General features: G+C 50.1%; 2 protein-coding genes across 2 annotated transcripts in view; one reads left to right on the top strand and one right to left on the bottom strand.

Annotated features, from left to right (window-relative positions):
• Positions 1 to 4395, top strand: part of Hmbox1 (homeobox containing 1) — a 101454-nt gene extending 97059 nt beyond the window's left edge. The window contains exons 8-10 of the mRNA XM_048801466.1: positions 656 to 750; positions 996 to 1067; positions 2720 to 4395. Of these exons, the coding sequence (XP_048657423.1) occupies positions 656 to 750; positions 996 to 1067; positions 2720 to 2857 (305 nt within the window). The 3' untranslated portion in view covers positions 2858 to 4395. The remainder of the gene's footprint in view (positions 1 to 655; positions 751 to 995; positions 1068 to 2719) is intronic.
• Positions 4396 to 17319: 12924 nt separating this feature from the next.
• Kif13b (kinesin family member 13B) overlaps positions 17320 to 20651 on the bottom strand; it is a 148883-nt gene continuing 145551 nt past the window's right edge. The window contains 1 exon segment of the mRNA XM_015499423.2: positions 17320 to 20651. This exon segment is cut by the window's right edge and continues 24 nt beyond it. Coding sequence (XP_015354909.2) covers positions 20518 to 20651 — 134 coding nt within the window. The 3' untranslated portion in view covers positions 17320 to 20517.

Below are 20651 nucleotides of genomic sequence, written 5' to 3'. Positions count from 1 at the left end.
ATTGTGTTTAAGAGTGACTTCCGTTCATTAACTGCAGGTCTAAATGATCCTAATAAAAATCACCTGTTTTTTCTCAGTGTATATTTATTTATTTATTTATTGTAGTTTTAGATGGACAGCATGCCTTTATTTTGTTTATTTTTATGTGATGCTAAGGATTGAACCCAGGGCCTTATACATGCTAGGCAAGCACCCTGCCCCTGAGCTAAAGTGAAAAAGGAAGAAATAAAGCATTTCTTTCCCCGATCAAAGCTGTAACCAAAATAAGAAAAATAATTTTTTTTAATTGATGAGATTGGGGTAGGAGATTGGTTTTGCACTTCTAAAATTGTATTTCGTTTAGACATACACTTCCTGTTCATCATCCCAACTCTGTGATGTTCTGTAGGACCTCAAGACCAGTTAACAAGTTTTAATAATCAGGGTGGACCACATGACATGCTAGTGGCAGGGACAATAGGATGGCAAATATGCATCTCCCTGAGCTGCATGCTGTTGGCTTGCACCCACTTGTAGTTCAAAAGAAACAAAATGTTGATGAATTGTAGGCTCTCGTTTAATGATATTCCAATTTCCTCAACATGAAAATTAATTGTGTTTCAACCACTGTGATAAGGCAGCAGATAATTTAGGGATCTATTTGCTTTTTTCGAAGAAGCAGCAATCCTGGAGAGCCATGGGATAGATGTACAGAGTCCAGGAGGCCATTCCAACAGTGATGATGTTGACGGGAATGACTACTCCGAGCAGGTGAGCAGCTGGCACCTGAGCCAAGGTTCCTGGTTAGTGAGCAGTGGGACAGTGTAAGGACAACTTAGATCCTGGGGTGTGGTGGTGTGGGGCGGGGGAGGGGAAGCAGTCAGTGTCCCTCCATTCTGCTCACGTGTCTAGTTAGAATTTCATGTAATTTGAAAGGAATGTGGTAAGATTCAGTTGTCCTGTTGAATTTGTGAGAAATCGCTATTCACCCACATGGATTTATTGTCATACAACAGGATACTTGGCAAGTACGCAATGGGGAGGAGGAGGAGGGAAGAAGTTCAGAGGGAGGCAGAGAAGCAGAGAAGGTAGAAGAAGAGAGGAGGATCTGATCCAAACAAGCAAGTTACACCATTCACCACACACACTCAGTGTTTTTGAGAAGTACTAGGGGCAACTGGGCAGCTGTGTGACCCATGCCTAAACATGTACCGACGCAGGGCGCAATGGAAGGCCCCACCACTCCAGCCCCATTGCTGTTGGAGCCCTCATGCCAGAGGAGCTGTTTTTCCACAGTCTCTCTGGCACAGTAACACACGCATCCTCTCATAAGTGCACCATCTGCATGTCTTTTCATCTCACATGTATGGGAACTCACCAGTGTGGTTTATTCTGCATCGCTTGGGGAAACGTGTATTTAATTGTAGCCACTGCATGGAGTAATTCAGTAACTAAGACTGTGGGAGTCCCCCCCACACCTATGTGTTGACAGATTTCATCAAAAATTTTTAATAGGACTTAAGTTTCATTTCCATTTTGAAAATGTCAAGAACATATGGTCCCTTCCCTTCTACTAACCCAGCAAGAAAACTTTTGCTCTTTCCTATGGCAGTTTTCCCTGCCCCTCAGCCCTTTAGTAAGCAGTCCATTGTGTTCTTCCTTCTCCTGGCTCGTTTACTGACTCTGCTTACCAGCTCAAGCCCACAAGGTACTCAAGAGCGCGTGCTGTTTTCCGTGGACCCCTGCCTTAATCCTGAAGACTAATATGTGAAATGAGAGTGAAACAGTAACACCACACATCTCAGGGTTGCCTTTTAAGGACTCCAAGTCATAGCCCCACCTTTTATTCAGAAGAATGTTCTGTAAGTCTTTCTAGTTAGAAACGTTCCTGTTATTTTTCAGTAGACCAATAGAGAGGGATCATTTCCATCTTTTTTTGCAGATGCCCTGAGGGCAGCACATCCCATGCTTTTTTCCCAATGGGTTTACCCTTCCAAAGCTCTGTGATACAGAGTTCCCCGAAGATGTGAGGGTGAGAAACATCCTCCTTCCTTGTGACATTGTTTTCAGTGCCTGACATGCACCTTGCTGCACCAGTTTTCTTCACAGCTTTACTGTTTAAGTGTTGTGCTTCAAGGGAGAAGAGCTTCAACTCACTCTAAGTTAGGTACCCACTCCCTTTCCACAGCTACTTTCAGCAGGAGACACCACACCTTTCTCCCTGGGCCAGTTCAGGCCACGGCACTTTTGTCCTGTTGTATCTTGAGATTTTTCTTCTTTTATCTATAGGATGTTGGTGCCTGTCATTTTAAGTCTTGTTTACATGGATTCTAATAATCTATGAGAGTAGCAATCAGGAATTTAAAAACTCACTAGTGTGTCCTTCAATGACTAGTGCTATATTTGTTGCATACAGATCCAAATTGTTGGGTTTTTAATCAATCAGTCCAGGTTTGATCACTACTAACCATTTTTTTGATAGAATGAATAAAATTGAGTGAGAACAAAACCTTTTAGTTATTTTTATTGGATGAGTCATAAAAATGTCAACTGGAAGTCTCTGAACCTATATCCATTCAGTGTCTACTTAAATACAGTTCACCTCTACTCTGACATGAGATGCTTCCCAACCATGTCCTCCACAAGTGTTCTGCTTCCCCGGCCCCTGCATGCTTCTCTGTGAGCTAGAGCACAGCACCAGTCAACTGATAACATTCATTTCTTATTTCTGCACATCTAGGATGACAGCACGAGCCATAGTGATCACCAAGACCCCATCTCATTAGCTGTGGAAATGGCAGCAGTGAACCATACTATCTTGGCATTGGCCCGACAAGGAGCCAACGAAATCAAGACAGAGGCCCTGGATGATGACTAATCAGGGAGGGTTAAACATGACAAGTTAACTTAGTTTAGACGTAGCACCTTAGCAGACTTTCCTCAGTCCTTAACATGTGTTCTTACAGTATAACTTGCAGTTTCTTGTATGTCAGGTAGCCGTTAGGGTCTTGTTCTGTGAAGATGGCATGGTGCCCTCAGCCTTTGCATATACTCTCTCAGTATTAATTCCCAGTAAATAATAACCAACCAACCAACCAAACTCCCTCTCCCAGCCCCTGAGGCTAGAAAATCTTGCTGCTCCGTCTTAGCATTCCACAAAAGTGCTTCCAGGTATTTAGATAGCCCTCAGTTTTCAAATATTAGGCTGTGTGTAAAATCTTGGGTACCTTTAGATTCATGTAACACTAGTCTGTACCCCCTTTTCCTTCCCCAAGATTGATAGAATGCAAGCTGAGGTAGTGGCACAGGATTGACAGACACCATTTGGGGAGTATGCACAGAGTGAAAGGAACACTAGAACCCCACCTCAGTGTGAGAATCACTGATATCAGCTGCAATAAGCCGTGCCTCATTATAGTCACACTGTGGCTAGCCTATACTTCTTTGGGTGCTGTGCTAAGAATGTCAATGGAAAACTCGATCTCAGATTTTGGTTGATGTTAACATGCCTGACACAGACATCCTTTCCTCTCACAAGCTGTGTGACTTAGTAGATAAAATACTGCCTTCTGCCTTTGGGACCATGATTTAAAACAAAACAAAAAGACAAAAAAATTACAAAAAAACAAAACCCAGCTTGAAAGCAGTATGAGCCGAATGTCCGATGGATGTTAAGTCCAGCTCTCTGAACCACTGTACATTCCGCAGCACAGTTCTTGGTGCCTGCCTGGAAAAGTCTTGGAGGTTATCGTGGAAGTTGCTTTCCTCCTATTGGTGTCCCCTTTCCCTGCTACCAAAAAAAGTCTTTCACAGATAGAGCTAAGGTCAAAGATGAGTGAAAGAACGTAATCTTTGTATCCATTAACTGAAGCCCCTCAATCTGAGTCAGTAGAGGACTTTGTAGGGGATTGTGCTGACTATCACAGATGCAAAAACTTGCCCAAATAGAGCGAAAAAAGCAGGGGACATTTACCATTTACATTGTGAGTGTGCAAGATACAATGGGATGTAACTGCTTTGTTGTTCTCTTTACTCTGTCCTTGTAGAGGTATGAAAAGCTATATTGCTACAGGCAATTTATTTAATAATTGGAAGCCATATTGATAATGGATGTGGTAATATTTGTAAAGTTTAATCTACTTTAAGCAGCAGTAACTAATGGAATTTTTTTCCTTGATCACATATGTAGCACTTTTGTTACTTTTTAAAGATATTTATATTTGATAAATCTTTTTTTCATTTTGAGAACTCAGAATACCAAACAGTGAACTTGCGTTTAAAGTCACCCTGTGATCACCTTGTCATCCAGTAGCAAAATGATGAACTATTCATGCATCAAAGAAAATTACATCTGCTGGCCTTGTATGAAAGTGATCTCCTGGCATCGAGATTAAATGACACACTGTCACTATGGGTGAGAAGAAAGAGCCTTCAGTGGCAGGGTAGGGTGTGTCTGAAAGAGGCACAATGGCTGTGTGTTTTCTGCCTCATTCCGTCTCCTTCATATGTCTAACAAAGCCTTGTTTAAAGGGGAGTGTGGGCTGGCGTTGAGCAAGGCTTGTATCTCTACCATTACCTAGAAACAGTTTCTAAGATGGAAGGAAGGTGCCATTTCCCCTTCTCCCTCCTCCCTCACCAAATGTATTCGAAGTGAGAGAGAAGAAAGATTCCTGACTTTGTCCTTGTTTTCCCCCTCTCATTTGTGGGATTTTGAATATCTGCCAGTTGTTAGCTGGTCTCAGTCCACTTAAGACATACACTGACAGGTCCTCCCCTTAGCCGTAAATCCTGCTTATATATAAGTATGAAGAAGTCTGCGAGGGCATTAGAATGCAATCTACCTAGTCTGTGACTTTAAAGATCTGCAGTAGGGCCTGGTCCTGCCCGTAGGGAAAATGTATGCACTTTTTCTCCCAGCTTCCAAGAATTTAAGTAAAACTGAGCAGTCTTCTCTGTCTTACTGTGTTACTTGAACCAACAAATTCAAGAGTAGCATTAATTATTCTCAGGAATGAGCCCACCACCACCACACACCTAGTCATATTCTTTCTTGGTTTATTTGACTTATTTCAGTTGGGAGATTTTGTTGGCTTTATTTCCTTTTTAGAAGAAATATGTTGTATCTTTCCTTTTTGGTGGATTTTTTTTTTTTTTTTTGGCTTATTCTCAGTTGAGTCAGAAAGAACAAGGGGAGAAAGAAATGTATTCTCTGACAAGCTGCTTCCATGATGTATTGTGGGGAGATTATTGTAATTGATGGCTTCTTTACGATGGGATTCCTGTGTCATCTGTTCTTGCCTTTTTAAAGGAACAGACCCAAACTGCTAAGACAGCTGCAGTCTAAAGAAATTCCGTGATTGCCATAGAAAGAGCTAGAATGCTTCATTGTTTCAAGGCCTTAAAGGAAGCAAAAAGATGTCGGAGAATATGGTGGAGCTGGCAGTGTGTAGGCAATGCGGACCCTGTCTTGGAGTGTGGTGACAGTGAGGTGGCAGGCACCCTGGGGGTGGGGCTGTGGAGGAAGGCTGGGGAGGGCTGCCTGCTGCATAGCCCATGCCTTATGTAGGACTTTTGCTTTTCACCAAGAAGAAAAAGTTCCTTCTTTGGGGTTAAGATTGAAATATACCATCGGATTTCTGTTTGTCTCCAGGTTCACTTTGGCTATATCTTGTCCAGACCACCTTTAGTTCTTATAATGGCAAATAGAGCTGCCACTGTTTGATTTTTAGTATCTTTGGATGGGAAATATTTTCTTAAGTTTTTTTCAGGTTTTAGATGTGGTATTAAAATAGAAACCCTACAGTGCTCTAAAGGGAAAGGAGCCAGGCTCTTCAAATTCACACTTCTCGGTGTCTCTGCCCCTGCTTTCATCTCCCTCTGTATTTCTCCAGGCCCCAGAGGGCTCTTTCAGGGACTATTCTTCCTGGTTGAGGAAGACTCTTAACAGTGAGGTGTGAGGTGACCTGCCAGCCAAGTATTCATGTGGTTTGTCCTTAGTTATTTTTTAGATACTTTAATCGGATGACTGTAGTCAGATGGGTAGACTTCCCTTCCTTCCTGAAACACTGTACATGGGGACTTTTCAGGATGGACCATCTGCCTGTGGATAACCTTACTAGCAGATGGAAGCAGGCAAGGGGACACAGGAAATAACACTCTTACCTAGGCTTTCTAGCACCATTCAACACTAAGTAGACAGTTTCTTTCAGCATAACATATAATGTAGAAGTACCCCATAAAACAAATTTCTTCCCAATTTTTGTCCTTTAAGTGCCCCATCACAGGAAAAGGACACCTGGGACAGACAAGCAAGGAGCCTAGTTTAAAGTACCTTTCACCCCAACTCAGTAGAAGTAACCCCACAAAAAGACTTGAAGACTTGAAAGAGGATGATCATTAATACTGAGTTACACAAATCCAGTCCTCCAGTTCCTGAAAGATTTATGATTCAACAATACCCATTTTAGGTCCAGATGTCTGGATATATTTTTACCTCTAAGGGGATAACACATGAAGAAGTCACTGAAGTTGTTTGAATTCTACCTGTTTGGCCTTTGTCTTTAGGGAATCTTGATTTTAAAAACTTGCCTCTTGGATACCAATCATCAGGCACCAAGTATAATAGACTCTCAGTCAATAATCTGCCACTTCCTGTCTCTGAATATCTCCTCTTCCATTTTTGTAAGTGTTCTACCATGGTGCCCTCATCTTGAGTTGACTTTACTAGAACTGTTAATCCTCTGGCCACAGGCAAAGTGGGTGGTTCACCCATCTCTGAACACAGACCCCTCCTGTGATGGCCAGCTTCATGAAGTCTGCCCACAACAGTGGAATTGAGTTCTATTCCCCAAACAACTGCCCACCCTGTCCTAGAAATGTGAACTTGAAGCCCTTTTTCCCTTTGATCCTAAGGAGGATTTGAAGTAGTCTTCCCTTTTAGCTTATGGCTCTGCCTCTTAAAATTGCCTTTTATCTTTTGTTCGGAGAACAACCAGAGTATTTTTTTCCCAGTGAGTCTCAACAGATTCTTAGGCAATAATTTTCCTTGTGGTTGATGATCTTGTGTTCAGTAGTTCTCCACATTTAATAGTTATGACCTCTCCTACGTTTTGTGTTGGTTTCATGTTAATCTTTGTGATCAAAATCCTAAGCCAGAGTGGTGGTAGATTTCTTTCCTTTTGTTGTGATTTTTAGTGATGTTTGACTACTGTATTCATTGGGGCTGCATCAAGACCAGCCATATCCATTTATAGCTTTACTGAGCCAGATTTATTTGTCAAGTTTTCCCAAGTAAAAGTTGGGCGCATTGACCAGCTCTGCTGGTGGTGTCTTCAGGGGAGTGGGAGTGGGGCGGGAGGTCTAGGGCAGGAGTGGGTGTTTCGTGTGTACAGCATTCCTTTTTCTGTGTGGTCTTTAAATAGCAAGGATGTTTACTCAGGATCACTTGTCAGCCATATTGGTTTTGGCAAACTTAGCTCGTGCCCTGAAAACTGTTTCTTCACTTACTGTTTCTTCATTTCCATAGTGTCTGGCTTAACGTAGCCTGAAGGTAGTGTGTACCCTGATGGGAGTGGAAGATTTCCTGGGAAGGAACTGTGAGTGACCAGCTTATTTCTGAGGATTTCATGGTAGCGTGCTGTCAGAGCAGAGGCCCTTTCTTTTTCTGTTTTGTGGTTTTCTTCATTATCCACTTTTGGTTTCAAAGATGCCTATCACTTAAGAAGAGAGATCTCCTTCTCGCTCTCAAGAGAACTAACATACAGCAGCAGCAGCGAAGCCTGTTGAGATGCAGCACACCAACATACCAGTTTCCTATTGACTCAAACTCCTCTGCACACACAGGGTATATTCAGAAAGGCCATTGTCAGTGTCCTTTCTCTACAAACTGAAAGTGAGAAGCCCTGTCCTTGCCTCCTACAGGACTGATGTTTGACTCGCCTCTCAGGAGTGCGACTTCGTTCCTATCTAGGTACCTTCAAAAGCTGGAAGTTTGTAAATTGAGAATTTTCTAAATCCATTCTATTATTCTTTAATTTGGGCAGAACTAACTCTAGCTGATCTCATTGGGGTGAAACCTGACTGGCCTTTCTGCAATCTGGCAGTTTATCGCGCGCATCCCACACCCATCAGCCCCAACAACAGCAGGACACGTCAGCAGAGGAAGCTTTGCGGCTGTCCTCTGCTGACGCCCCCTTTCTGTGGCCAGTCTCAGCAGCAGTCCTCATGCCCAGAGTCTGAACCTCAGTGCAGTGGCCTTGGCAGCGGGCAGCAGGAGCACATGCAGCTTGGTATGTGCTTGGGAAGTCCTGGGAGGGCAGCTTCCCTGACTCCATTTTCATTTTCTCTCTTTTAAATAAGACTGGCTGTGTACAGCCATAATTAACTCACAAATTCACATTGGTGTGCTGTGATCAAATGAAGGTTTGGCTGAATCTCTTCAAATTGTAACCATGGTAATTGAGGGGGGTGGCATAGAATGAATATATAAAAATATAATGGCAATTGTTCTGAATGACTGAGTGTCCTCCTGACATGTAATTAGCTGTTTTAGCAGGATGTAGATTGGCATGGTCATAATTAAGAGGATTTCTGTCCTTTATGTGATTGAAAATAGCAGAGCTTCCATCCCTGTTCCTTTTTAGCACTAATGCTCCCAAGAACATTTGGAACAGCAACTCAGTAAACTAAAATAATGACACAGTATTCATGTGGTCCCAAAGTAGAAGAGAAAGATTTAGAGTTATTTCAGTTCCAAAATGGAAGCCACCCATTGTTGCCCACCATCTGACTTCTAGTTCTTGAAACTGCTCTCACATCCACTTTCAGCCCGCTTCACCTGGGGCAGGAACCGCAGTCGGAATCCCAGCTGCCAGCCTGGGAAGGCCTGGGGCTGCCTGCACCCACTTGCTGGCCTTCACTCCTGGTGCCTTGCTGGCCTGACATGGCGACAGTCACAGCCTCCGGGTATTTCTGTTGCCATCACCGGTCACTATTCACCAAGCAGAACTTCATGGGGACGAATGACATTTTCCTCCCTGGATCATAGGATCCAGAACAGATGATACGAATGGAACCTGGCGCCTGTAGTATTCTGAAGTCACCAGGGCAGGAGGAGGCGTGAGTCTGCCCCAGCTCCTCACTTGCCACGAGGAGGGTGCCACCTTAGGTGACTCCGCTGTGTCAGTGGCTTGTCTCCTCTCCCTTCCGCTGTCCTCTATCCCCGCTGCGCCTGCCCCAAGGGGCATCACATTGATCTTTACACTGTCTGTGGCCCTTGCTCTTCTCCTGCTGAAGCATCAGTCATGTTGGGTAGGATCCAAGACGCGCTGGCCTTTCTCTGGCTGGCTTGGTGTTTTTTGTCGCTTGCGGGAGCCTTTACCTCACTATTCCATCAAGAGCCTGCAGGAACGCGGCGGCCAGCAGCGCCACGGGCCTTCTCAACCCATCCCCTGTGTGCTCAGGAGTCATGCTCTGGGAGCCTGGGGCCACTTGCCCGTCCTCCCCAAGGCTGGACACTCCAGGACTGGTTAGTAGTTGCTGGAGAAAACTCAGCATGGCTTTTTCCCTTCTTCTTTTAGTGTTTGTCCTTAAACAAGCCTTTCTCACACCTCAGAAGCAGCCCTTGCCTAGCTGACCTATTAGTTACACTTCCGTTTCCTGAGGATGCCGAGAGGTGGCTGCCTGTTTAGAACTATCCTCTTCCCCTGTCCCCAGACACACAGTTTAGAAGGTTTTTATGCCTTTTATCCTTCCCAAAATACCTAAAAAATGTATAGAAGTTGGGCTAGTACAGGAAAAAGAACCTGTGAAAGATTTTTATTCAGCGCTTCTATAAACGCCACCTTACCTGTCACCACCAACACACACGCGCGCACACGTATGTCTACAGTCGCTGAAGGCTGCTCTCTTTGGGATCTGTCAGTCTCTGGGACAATTGATTATGGGCTTATAACCCCAAAGAGCGGAGCATCCCTTATCTTGTTTTCAAAGCTACTGAAAGGGGACTCTGCGTTAGCACTTGGAATCTGCCCTAGGACTAGAGACTCTAAGGACTGACCAGATGGGCTAATTCTGTGATCTGTGAGACATGCACCAAGACAGACAGCAGAAGGTGGGACCTCCTTACATGAGCTGCTGGCCTAGGGATCTGAGTCCCAGATGTGCTGCCCCGGGGACAGTGCTACTTACACAGACGTGGCCCTGCTTACATTCTCAGATGTTCCCAGAGGCTACTCTGATCAAACAACCCTACACCAGATGTTCCTGTACCACCAGCAGCCCACCCTCCCACAAGAAAACCCCTCACCAAACCGATGAAGACCTAGGTAATACTCACGAAGTCAGCTTTTTGGAAGAAAACAGCAAAAGTAAATTGTCTTTGTAAGAATCTAGAGGGAAGATGCTGTCATCCGTAACCCTGATAGTACCGGAGACACTACTGTTCCTTTGAGTTCTCAGCTCAGAAGAGCACCTGACACACGCATGGTGTTCCCTGGGCACTGATCCAAGCATCTGTACTGCCGCCCCTGGTCCTCAGGGAGGCCCACACCCTCACCCTGCAAGCCAGATGGGCCTCCAGCGCGTGCTGCTTCTAGTGGATGCAAGGCAGGGGGGACCTGCTCACCCCTGCTGCTGAAGTCGTGTCTGCCAACCTGCTTCCTTTTCTCCTGGGACAGCACTGGCCGTCCAGTGCAACAGCACACCATCACATGGCCCCTTCTCTGTGAGCTGAGTACCCTTTGACGTGGAGCCAGCCAGGAAGAGGACCCAACCCCACAGCCTTCCTCCACAGCCTTCCTCCACAGCCCTCCCTGAGGCCTCCTCCTGGGTCAGGGTCACAGCAGGCCCCACAGCTTGTCGGGAGGGGCAGAGCACATGCGAGCCGGTGCTCCTTGCCCCACCCCACCCCCGCACAGCAGTGGTGGCAGAGTGGCACGTCCAGTGTCTGCTGCTCTCTCTTCAGCTCTCTTAGCAACTTCCCAGGTTCCTGCTGTGTCCAAACATGGTTTTGCTCTCTGCACCTTGGTCGTGATGGGAGGCAGCGGGGTGTGGGAACTGGGCTCTGGTGTTGTGGTGCTGAGCCTCTGCCTTGCCTTGTGCCTCCCTGGCTCCTTGGGAGCCTTAACTGGCCTATAAGTAGCAGCTGCATGGAGACAAACCCAGATTCAGGCCCAATAGGGAACTCTAGTGTCCAGAATCCAGGAAAGATTGAGCTGCCTTGGGGTAGGGGTTTTGGGCCCTGTCCTGCCAGGGTTCGTGTGGGGGCTCAGTGACTGGTCAGGAACACTGAAGAGGAGATACAGGCTCCAAATGGACCTGAAAATTCAGCTAACTTAAATTCTGTGCCCTCTCCCTTTTCAGCTCTTCCCCCATACTTGACGGGTTCTCTGGGTACTAGTTCTGTCACATTCTCTCTTCTGATCTGTGTCACATCATAGGCATCCTTGAAGCCCAAGAGAGTGAAAACAGGAGCAAGACCACAGGTGTGGGCAGTCCTGGTAAGACAGTCTACCAGGTGACTAGTTAGGGCTGGTTGTGTTGTTAGCTGGCAATGGGGATTATCTTACCCAGCCCTCATCCCCCATGAACACCTTAATTTGGAGGGGAAAGGGTATGTGTGCCTTTCATTTTTGTACTGATCCGGATTTTGCTTCTCTGGTGGTGGTCAGATGACGTGGAAATTTAGAACAGGGACCACTGCTTGGTGCTGTGCGAGGAGGGAGCCCACAGGGGTCGGGGCAGAAGCAAGACTTAGGACTTGCGGTTTCAAGGTGTGTTCCTCCCTCTCGGAATTGCCAGTGTCCCAGCACTTACAGGTGGAGTCTGAACAGTCTTGTTCTGTGGCTTCCTTTGAGCACAGAAACCTCTCCCATTTTTGCTTTATTGGAACTAAGAGCCCAGCATAAATGTGAGCGTCACTGTCCCACCTCGTCGTTCACTGAAGCTGTTAAATTGGAAACAAGGACGTCAGTGCTGTGTCAGTGTGAGCCTCCGCGGGTGCCACACTGTCCTCTCTGTTGGGGCCAGAGCCAGGGGCAGCACAGGCTGAGTAGCCCACGTGCACTCTCAGGGGATGAGTGAAGCACCTCCCTGCAGCTCTGGAAGTGGCGTGGCCACCAGGAAGGCCAAGCCGGAGTTCCAGGGTGAGGGCAGAGTGGGCTCTCCACACTCTGGAAGCTCTGGCGAGTCCTCTCCTTACCACCCTTTGGTTTTGCCCAAACACCACCATGCGGGGCCTTGTCTTTTCCTAGTAGTATCCTCTGGCTGACCCTGTGTGTAACCCGTTGGGGTGACCCGTGGCAGCCCAGCCTGCTGCCTTAATGGCTGCAGAGTGGGGACCTGGAGAGGCCTCTGCAGGCCGCTGAGCCCTACATATATCACTGGCTTCTTCACACCTCCTGGCTGCAAGGTAGGATGCTCTCTCTGCCAGAATGTGCCAAGATCATGGCAGTGGCCTGCCCCGAAGAGCCCACAGCCTTCTCTGATTTCCCCCGGGCTCGCCTCCCTCCCAGGGGCATGTTGGGTGTATTTCCAGGATAAATTCTTATTTATGTTTAAGTGCCTAAGCAAGTTACAGACCTCTGGGACCTGCCAGAGAGTCAGCCTGTGCCCTGTCCTTCCCACCCTGCACCTGGCCCTCAGGGTGGGCATCAGGTGGCTGCCCCTCCCTACTGCCCCTGCTGTTCTGCAGGCAGAACGACCACAAGGGTAAGCAACGGGGAGAGCTCTTCCTGGCCCGCAGGCTGGCTTCGTCACTGTTCCCCGTTTCTTTCGTCAGTGTGCTTATGGTCTTGGTTCGTAGAGAATTTTAGGGAGTCTGCTTAGCCATCTCGCTGGCTACTGAGCAATGGGGACCGGGGAGCAGGACAGTGTCAGAGCAGAATCTGTCTGGTAGCAGTTGGAGGATGCACCCAGATCCAGGAGGGCAGAGGTGAAGCAAGCACAGCCTGAGCCTGGTGCCTCATCCCTCCTCAATCGCAGGGGCAGGGCGCCTGCTCACAAAGGCTGCTGGTAGGGTGTTGAGCAAGATCCAGCGCACAGCTTTGGGAGTGAGTGTGAGAGTGTTTGCTTCTTTAGAGTGATGTAAGTGTGACCTAGCTATGGCCTTTATTCCAGGTGAGTGTAGGACAGATGTGTTGTGACTGTGCTCTGTTCAGATCACATTGCCAAGCAGCACACCGAGGACCTGTGGGTACATGAAAAGGTTTTGCAAAACGGAACAATCCATACTCAGGCACTTTATTTTCATTAATAACCCAACATTTTCGTTCAGACCATGTAACAACCCGAACTCTGTGCATTCACACACGGCGTGTGGGCAGGAGTTCTGCCAGGAGGAGAAGGGCAGGTGGCTGGGTTGTGTCACACCGGAGTGCCACCGAGCTGTGGTGCAGACCAGGCCTGTCTGGGAGTGAAGTCACACAGCTAGGGCAGCGGCACCGTCCTCCCTTAGGTCCTGCCCAGTGCTGGCAGTTGCAGTGTTGCTGAGCAGAGGTGGTGTGAGTGGGGGCGCAAGGAGAGGCAGGCAGCAGGGGACCTGGCCGCCCTTAACTGGATCGAACACTCCAGTCAGAGCAGAATGCTGAGGAGTGAGGTCATTTCTAGACAAGTACGCTTGTTTTAGCATCTGTTGTGGGCCGGGCACTGGCTGGCATGGCAAGTTTTGTAAGAGGGACTGGAGATGTGATGCCTGTGGTCCCATCAGGTGCCCCAGGCCAAAGGGGCCATGATTCCCAAAAGTATTCTGCTGCCACCAGACTTCGGGTGTCAGATGGGCCGTGTAGGATCCTGCCAGATGAGTGGGCAGCACAGCCCCTCCCTGCCTTGGCCATTGTGTCTTAGTTTTTTGTGTTTCCCTTTGGATCCCCCCATCTCTGTCCCCATCTTGTGCACCATGTGTCCCTGAGGGCGAGTCACACCTGTGTCTGAGTCTGCTGTATGGTGTTCAGTCTACCTCAAGGGTCATCATGGTAAGCTCTGTCCACACGAATCCTCCTTACACGCCACACACTGGAATGTATATCTCCCTGCCCTCCCGCCCTCCATAGCCCCTGACCCCGTGTTTCCTGTAATCACAACTCCTAGTGCAAATTGGATGCTGCTTTAAATGTGAAAACAATTGTTCAAAAGCTATAAAACCTGAATGAAAGCTAAAGCTGAATTTATAAGCCTTGTTGCATATGAGCCAAAAGTGCAAAAAGCTCTATATACTGAACTAACCTGCCACTCGTATAAATATAAATATATATAAATATATTAAAATCAGACTGTTCTACAAAATTGTGTATTTGTATTTTTGTGTACGTACAATTTTCTGCTAAGCAGAAGGAGGATGTAGTATAGGATGCTGTGAGAAAAGACTTGGTTTAATCCTGTTTCTTTGTTACTTATTTTTGTTAACATCAGATGCCTGTCCTTGTCTTCTGTGTTGACACTGTTTGGAAAGCTGCAGCATCTCTTCCTTAGGGCCAGGGTCCACGAGAGGATGATGTCTGGGGCTTTTGAGCTGTTGCAGCCAACAGCCACCCAACAGGGAGTGTGGCTCATGGGAGCCCCCGGTGGAACCCGGAGCCACTCATGGACCTTTGGTGGCACGGAGGGGAGGGGAGGGGAGGGCTGACGCACTTCAGACCAGGCTTGGCATTCTGACTTGCCTCTGGGAAGCAAATCCCACTTCTAGAAACCAACTTCCCAACAGAAACGTCAGCTCCCCCTAACGGACTGCACTGGGCCCATGGGGAGCCAGGCGGGAGAGCTCTGTCTTGGGAACAGGACCTCTGGTTTCTGGGCCATCTGTCTGCCCAGGAAGCAGCAGGTGGCTCTGCCTGGCTGGCGCCCAGCTCCCCTTCAGAGCAGTTGCTGCCTCTTTGAGGTCAGATTTCCACATGCCTCCCGCGGAGCTGCCCCACTTCACCACCAGACCTCCAGCCCACACCCTGGGGCATCTCAGAGCCCACTCTGCCGGTGCTAAACACAAGAGGGGGTTAAAGTGGCCACCAGTAAAGACCAGAACCTGCCTCCAAAGGCCAGGCGGAAAGATGAGCTCCGGGTGCCCACCGCTGCCCACCCACCTCAGCCCCCCAGTCCCTCGCTGGGAAGTGTCCCTAGGGAGAGCGATGCTGCATCTTCACCTGTAGGACTCAGTTCACGGCAGTGTGTGACTGTAGCAAGCGGCCCTTGTTTCTGGATGTAAATGGTCAAAGAAACAAGTGCTCTATTGTATTGATTAAAATAGTTCCAATGAGTCCTGTTTCATTGTATCTCCTATTCTGGATTAGTGCCTTTTGGACAGTAGACTGTTCTGTAATTAAAATGTAGTATATACTGCTTTTTTGTACAGTTTTGTTTTAATAAAACTTTTTTTTAATTTGTGTTTATTTTAGTATTGTACCTATTAGAGAATAAAATGTATAACTGAACGAAGGCTGGCTGGGATTTTTTTTTTTTTGGATCAGAACATGCTCATTTGGGAATGCCTGTCATTGCTGAAGGGGTTCAAGGGTCCTATTCTTGGCACTCTTTTCTGCTTTTCTCAAAGGGATAGGGGAGCCCAGAGACCTGTGGAGAGGCTCACAGCACCGGGCACTACGAGCTTCAGAAAGCCCCCATCTCCCACTTCCTGACCCTCCAACCAGTGCTCTTGGGCACCTGCTCCGTGTGGTCTTTCAGGAGCTCCCCTGCCCCAAACCACCTTCCCCAAGGAGGGAGCGCTGCTCAGCCTGCCTGCTGGGTCTCTCCTGGGACTCCTGGCTTTGTGGGCCTCAGCCCTGGGAGCAGCCTTTATGGTGCCTGGCAGCTTCGTCTGTATAAAGGAGCTCACTCTCCGCTTCCCCTTGAACAGGAGAAACAACAAAAGCTGACGCTCCATCTTGGTTTTCTTTCTAGGCATGCAGTTTCTGAGCAGACTCATGCCACACTCTGGAGCCCACTGATTTTCCTCTGAGGAGAGGGGCTCTTTTTTTTCTTCTCAGTAGAATTAGAAAAGTCCACAAAATTTTAAAGCTGCCCCAAACCTTGGAGTTGCCAAAGGGAGACAGGTAGGGCAGGACAGCAGATGTGGGCGGAGGCCCAAGCAGGACCATCCCCACCCCATGCTGCTCTGCTACTTGGCCTCAACTGCCATTTCCCCTTACGCAGAAACCATGAGCTGTCAGTACCCAACCTGCTTGCCTGCCTGCCTTCCTGTCTTCCATGTGTGCTCTTCAGCCTGGCGTCTTCCCAGCTGCCCTTCACCAAGTCCCCTCGATGGAGTCCCAGGGCCGCCTTCCTCACACCCCACCAAGGCAACAGGCCCACCCACCGTGAGGCTCATCAGGATGGCTGTCTCCACTGGACCATATGCTCCAGGAGGCTGGGCTCAGCACAGGTACCAGTGTTCCATGTGATTCAATTAGTGAACAAATGAACTAATGGTGACATCCACTGGGAACCCGTCCCGGGGTCTGAGCAACTATAAAACCCCAGAGCCTGATGCAAACAAAAGGCATCTCATTGAGTTGCAAGAAAACAGCCGCTTGAGAACTTAGGATTTACCCTCAGACCTCGATAAATTCCACTCAGATTCCTGCTGCTTTCAGAGCAGGGCTGCTCCTGGCTACCGCATTTCTGTCCCTAGTTGGCAGTGCTTATCTCTTGAGAACAACTCATCTGCACTTAGGAATACAAACAAGTCCCATTCAGTTGTGTTCTGGCGGATGGCCACAGCCCTCCGTTGGCAAGGAGGCCGTGGCTGTCGGCCATGAGGGGAGGGCCGAGTGATGCAGCGGCCAGAGAGGAAACCTGCACAGGGCGGCGGTCCTGTGGCCGTGAGTGGGACTTCACAGGCAGAGCCAAGGGCCCTAGCCACCTCTCCCGGCTCAAAGGCCAACCTGCCATCCTCGGTGTGCTCCAGACCTATGCTGGGCACACAGCTGGGCTGGGCAGATGGCGGTAGGAGGTCAGCCTCACTGGCAGTAGGGCCCAGTAAAACTGTCAGGCCCCACAGCCCACCTGGACTTGACCCAGACCCTGCCAGCCACAGCCATCATCCTCCCTTCCCAAAACCCCTTAATGCAGAAACGTGCGGAGTCTGTCTACCTTTCAGCTGTAGAAGACACCCTCTGCTCCTCAGTTCAATGTGGGGTGAGGCCTGTGGCATGGGTCAAGGTAGACAGTGCAGCCCTGCCTATGCTGGTTTTCTGAACAGGCTAAGGAGGGGTGTGTGCCAGGCGACCCTTCTAGCTTCCATCTTGAGATGCCCACCACCACCACCACCACCAGTGACAACAGGGCCATGACGGGGACAGTCTGCATGAGCCCCTGTCCGTGTAGAAAAGGAAGGAAGCAACAAGACCAACCCCAGACAAGGCAAGAAGTCATTGGCTTTATTCAGAAGCTGCTGGTCATTTGATGGGAAGGCATATATGGTACAGAGTTACAGCATTTAGTTCACCACACAGAGGAATCATTAAAATCTTTACAATTCATTACAGTCTTTGGATTTTTTTTAACTCCCATTTAATGTGTACCAAATCACTATAATCCCCAAATCAAATCACTTCTCTGTGTGAACTCAAGATATTTACAAAATCCACACAGAGAAGTTGTTCAGACTCTCCCAACACCAGTAGCGTGTGCAGCTCACCAGGGCACCAGGCCTTTCAGAGAGAAAGAAGCTTTGGGTACAGTTGTTGTGGGGGTGCACCCCAGGGAAAGGCACTACAGATGGCCCCGCCACCTCAGTGCCTCCTAAGGTGGCATGGGGCTGATGGCACCAGAAGCATCAAAATACGCTCCACACCCTGTAGCCTCCACAGACAGGGCGCCTAAGCAAGGACAACTCGAACCCAGAACCTCCTGCTTCATGTATAGGCAATGCTTAAGCCCAGGGGAGAAGAGACCAGGAGTGAAGGGGACATGGACACCTGTAGGCCTTCCCAGGAACCCAGATACACACCTTCCCTGTGCCTCCACTGCCCAGCACTTCAGTGACCATCCCTACTGCACACCCTTGTTTCTCCAGCCACAAGTTAGTGTTAATCTACGCCAAAGAGCAAGAGGAAAGACTAAACCTGAGCAGGCCTCACCCAGCGCCTGCACAGCTCGCCTAGCGGGAGACAGGGCTGCCCAGGAAGCCGAGGGTAGCATTAGTGCTGAGAGCCTCCCACAGGGAGCAGCTAGTGCCTCCCTCTGCCCTAGGGGATGAGTAGGTTGAGTGCAGGAAGGACCCAGGGGCAAGCTGCGGACAAGGCCCAGTGGGGTGCTGTCCACCAGCCTCCCCTCCAGCTGTGCTGTCCTTCCAGAGGCCACATCCTGCCCTTGGGGCAGGGGCAACAGAGGCACGCCCTGCGCCCCCTCAGCTATGGACACAGACACAACACCAACAGAACCAACTCCTCACAGGCTCACGAGATCCCGAGCACAAGACCCTAAGCTGGAAGAAAACTCCAGCCAAGAGCACAGAGATGTCTCCACACCACAGCACACGCCTGTCCCCGCAGGCCTGTGAACAAGGCTGGAAAGGAGGCTGAGCTCACTGCACCAGGTAGGGGGTGACCCTGGGAGATGGGGAGAAGGAGGCCTGGGTGAGAGAAGGTGTCCCGCACTCTGCAGGGCAAGGACGAGGGGCCTGAGCCACGTTGGTCAAGCCTCCCAGCTCCTGCGCTCCTCCTCACAAGCTCTTCAAGTCGATGATCCCTTTTTATCCTCCTCCACTTTAAAGGCCCAGAATGATGAAGAGAATGATGAAGAACAGCACCAGGTTCCCCTCCTGGGCCTATGACCATGGCTCCAGCAGGCCCTGCCCGACTCCCACCTCCAGCTTTCTCTCCTGGGGCTCCCGGGGCTTGGCCTGCCCGAGGGAGGGGCTGGTCGCTGCCCAACAGCCACACAGGGGACACTGACTCCAACTGAACCAGACTCCAGAAGAGCCATGCTGCGCAAGAGGGAAAGGAGAAAAGCCAGGCAGAAGCCCACAGTGTCCCCAAAACAGGAAGGGAAGGCCGCTGGTCAATGCCTGCCTCAGGATGGAGGCTCCCTCCAGTCATGCTGTCCCAGAAAGGGGCAGACCGGATCCCCTTGGCAGGGCCTTGGCCAGCCCTGACCCCTCACAGTGCCCGCTCACAAGGGAGGATCATGAAGACGCCAGCCCCAGGCCGGGCCTGTGCAGACACAGGCTGGACGCTGACCCTGCCCGAGGGACTGCTCCGGCCTTAGGCTGTTCCTGGCCGTCCCCTGGTGGTCAGACTGCCCTGGGTTAATTGTCCTGGCCTCTGGCACCGTGTGCTGCCCATGCTGGCCAGAGAATGCAGGGGGGCCAGCTCGGGCTTGGTGGCCCCATCTGGAGATAAGGTCTAGCACTGCTTCTCATAAGGAGCTTCAAACCTCTTTAGAACCGGGTTCCTCACCAAAAACTTCCGCGATGGTGTTTCCAAGAACCAGACCCAGCCGCCAGGAGTGCCCAGTGCAAACTCCGGCCCAGAGGTGCTGTCCTGAGCTGGGGTCGGTGGGCAAGTTGGGGCTGCAGGAGACAAGACAGTCTGGGGGTATCCTCCACACACACACACACACACACACACACACACATATGCTGACCTCCACTCAACACAGCTGACAGGAAGGGCCCCAGGATGAGAAGCCTCCCATCTGGCAGGGAGGGGAGCCACCCCTGGGGAGGCTGTGGCTGGGGGCCTGCCTGCGGCTGCTCTGGAGGCCTAGGAGGGCAACCAGCCGCTCCCTCCCCAGGCCGCCTGCCCGCCAGGTGAAGGAAGTTAAAATGCCACCGTGCACCAGCGAGGGGGGTGCCCCTCTGTGCTCCTCCCCTGTCCGCTCTCGTCGTGGACAAAGCCCACCAACAAACACATGTGTGCAGGCCACACACACGCACACGCACACTCCCGTCTCCCCCAGAAAGCGCTGCCCAGGCAGGAGGCCGGCGTCTGAGGACCAGAAAGGCCAGGGCACTCAGGAAGGCCCAGCACCAGCCCAGGCAGAGGGCGATTGAGCTCGCAATGATTTCAGATTTTAAAAATAAATATAAATAAATATATCCCAAGCATCCGGTTAGGAGAATCAATGGCAAACAGAAGACCTTCCAGCCAGGTCTAGAAGCCAGGGCTCCCAGAGACCCTGCGGGAAGCCCTCTGCGGCGCCCCAAGCCCCAGGCTTGTCCCCTGCAGGGAGGCGGGACAGGGACAGCCAGGCCCATGGGGCCGGGAGGCGGGAGCCCGGCAGGTGCTGGGAAAGTCACTCCTTAAATTAAGGCGTTAGGGGTGCCAGAAGAGGGAAAGGGTACGCACACAGACCCTGATGGGTGCCCCCAGGCAGGCGGAGTCCCCACGCCTCCCATGGTGGTCCCACCACCCAGGCTCCTCCGGCTCCGCACTTCCCACCCGCCACCGGGAGGCACAGCTGGGGGGCCGACAGGGAGAAGCCAAGCTTCCAGGGCCGGGAGGACAGGGAACGGGCAGGCACCAGCCCTGTGTCGTGCAAAGAGCATTCCTCAGCCTGCTTGGGGAGGGTCGGCAGGCTCCCTGGGTGTCTGCCTGGGGAGGCGGTGGCTCAGCTGGCCCAGGACTTCCGGTTCTCGGGGTTCTTGTGGCCCCTGTCGGCCTTGGCCAGAGCGGCCGTCAGTGAGGCCAGGTTGCTGGCGGAGCCCGAGAGGGTGGCGCTCCGGCGGGCCTCGGGGGCGCCCT

Source organism: Marmota marmota, unplaced genomic scaffold (genome assembly GCF_001458135.2).
Source record: "Marmota marmota marmota unplaced genomic scaffold, marMar, whole genome shotgun sequence".
NCBI lineage: Eukaryota > Metazoa > Chordata > Mammalia > Rodentia > Sciuridae > Marmota > Marmota marmota.
This window is presented reverse-complemented; position numbering and strand designations above follow the sequence as displayed.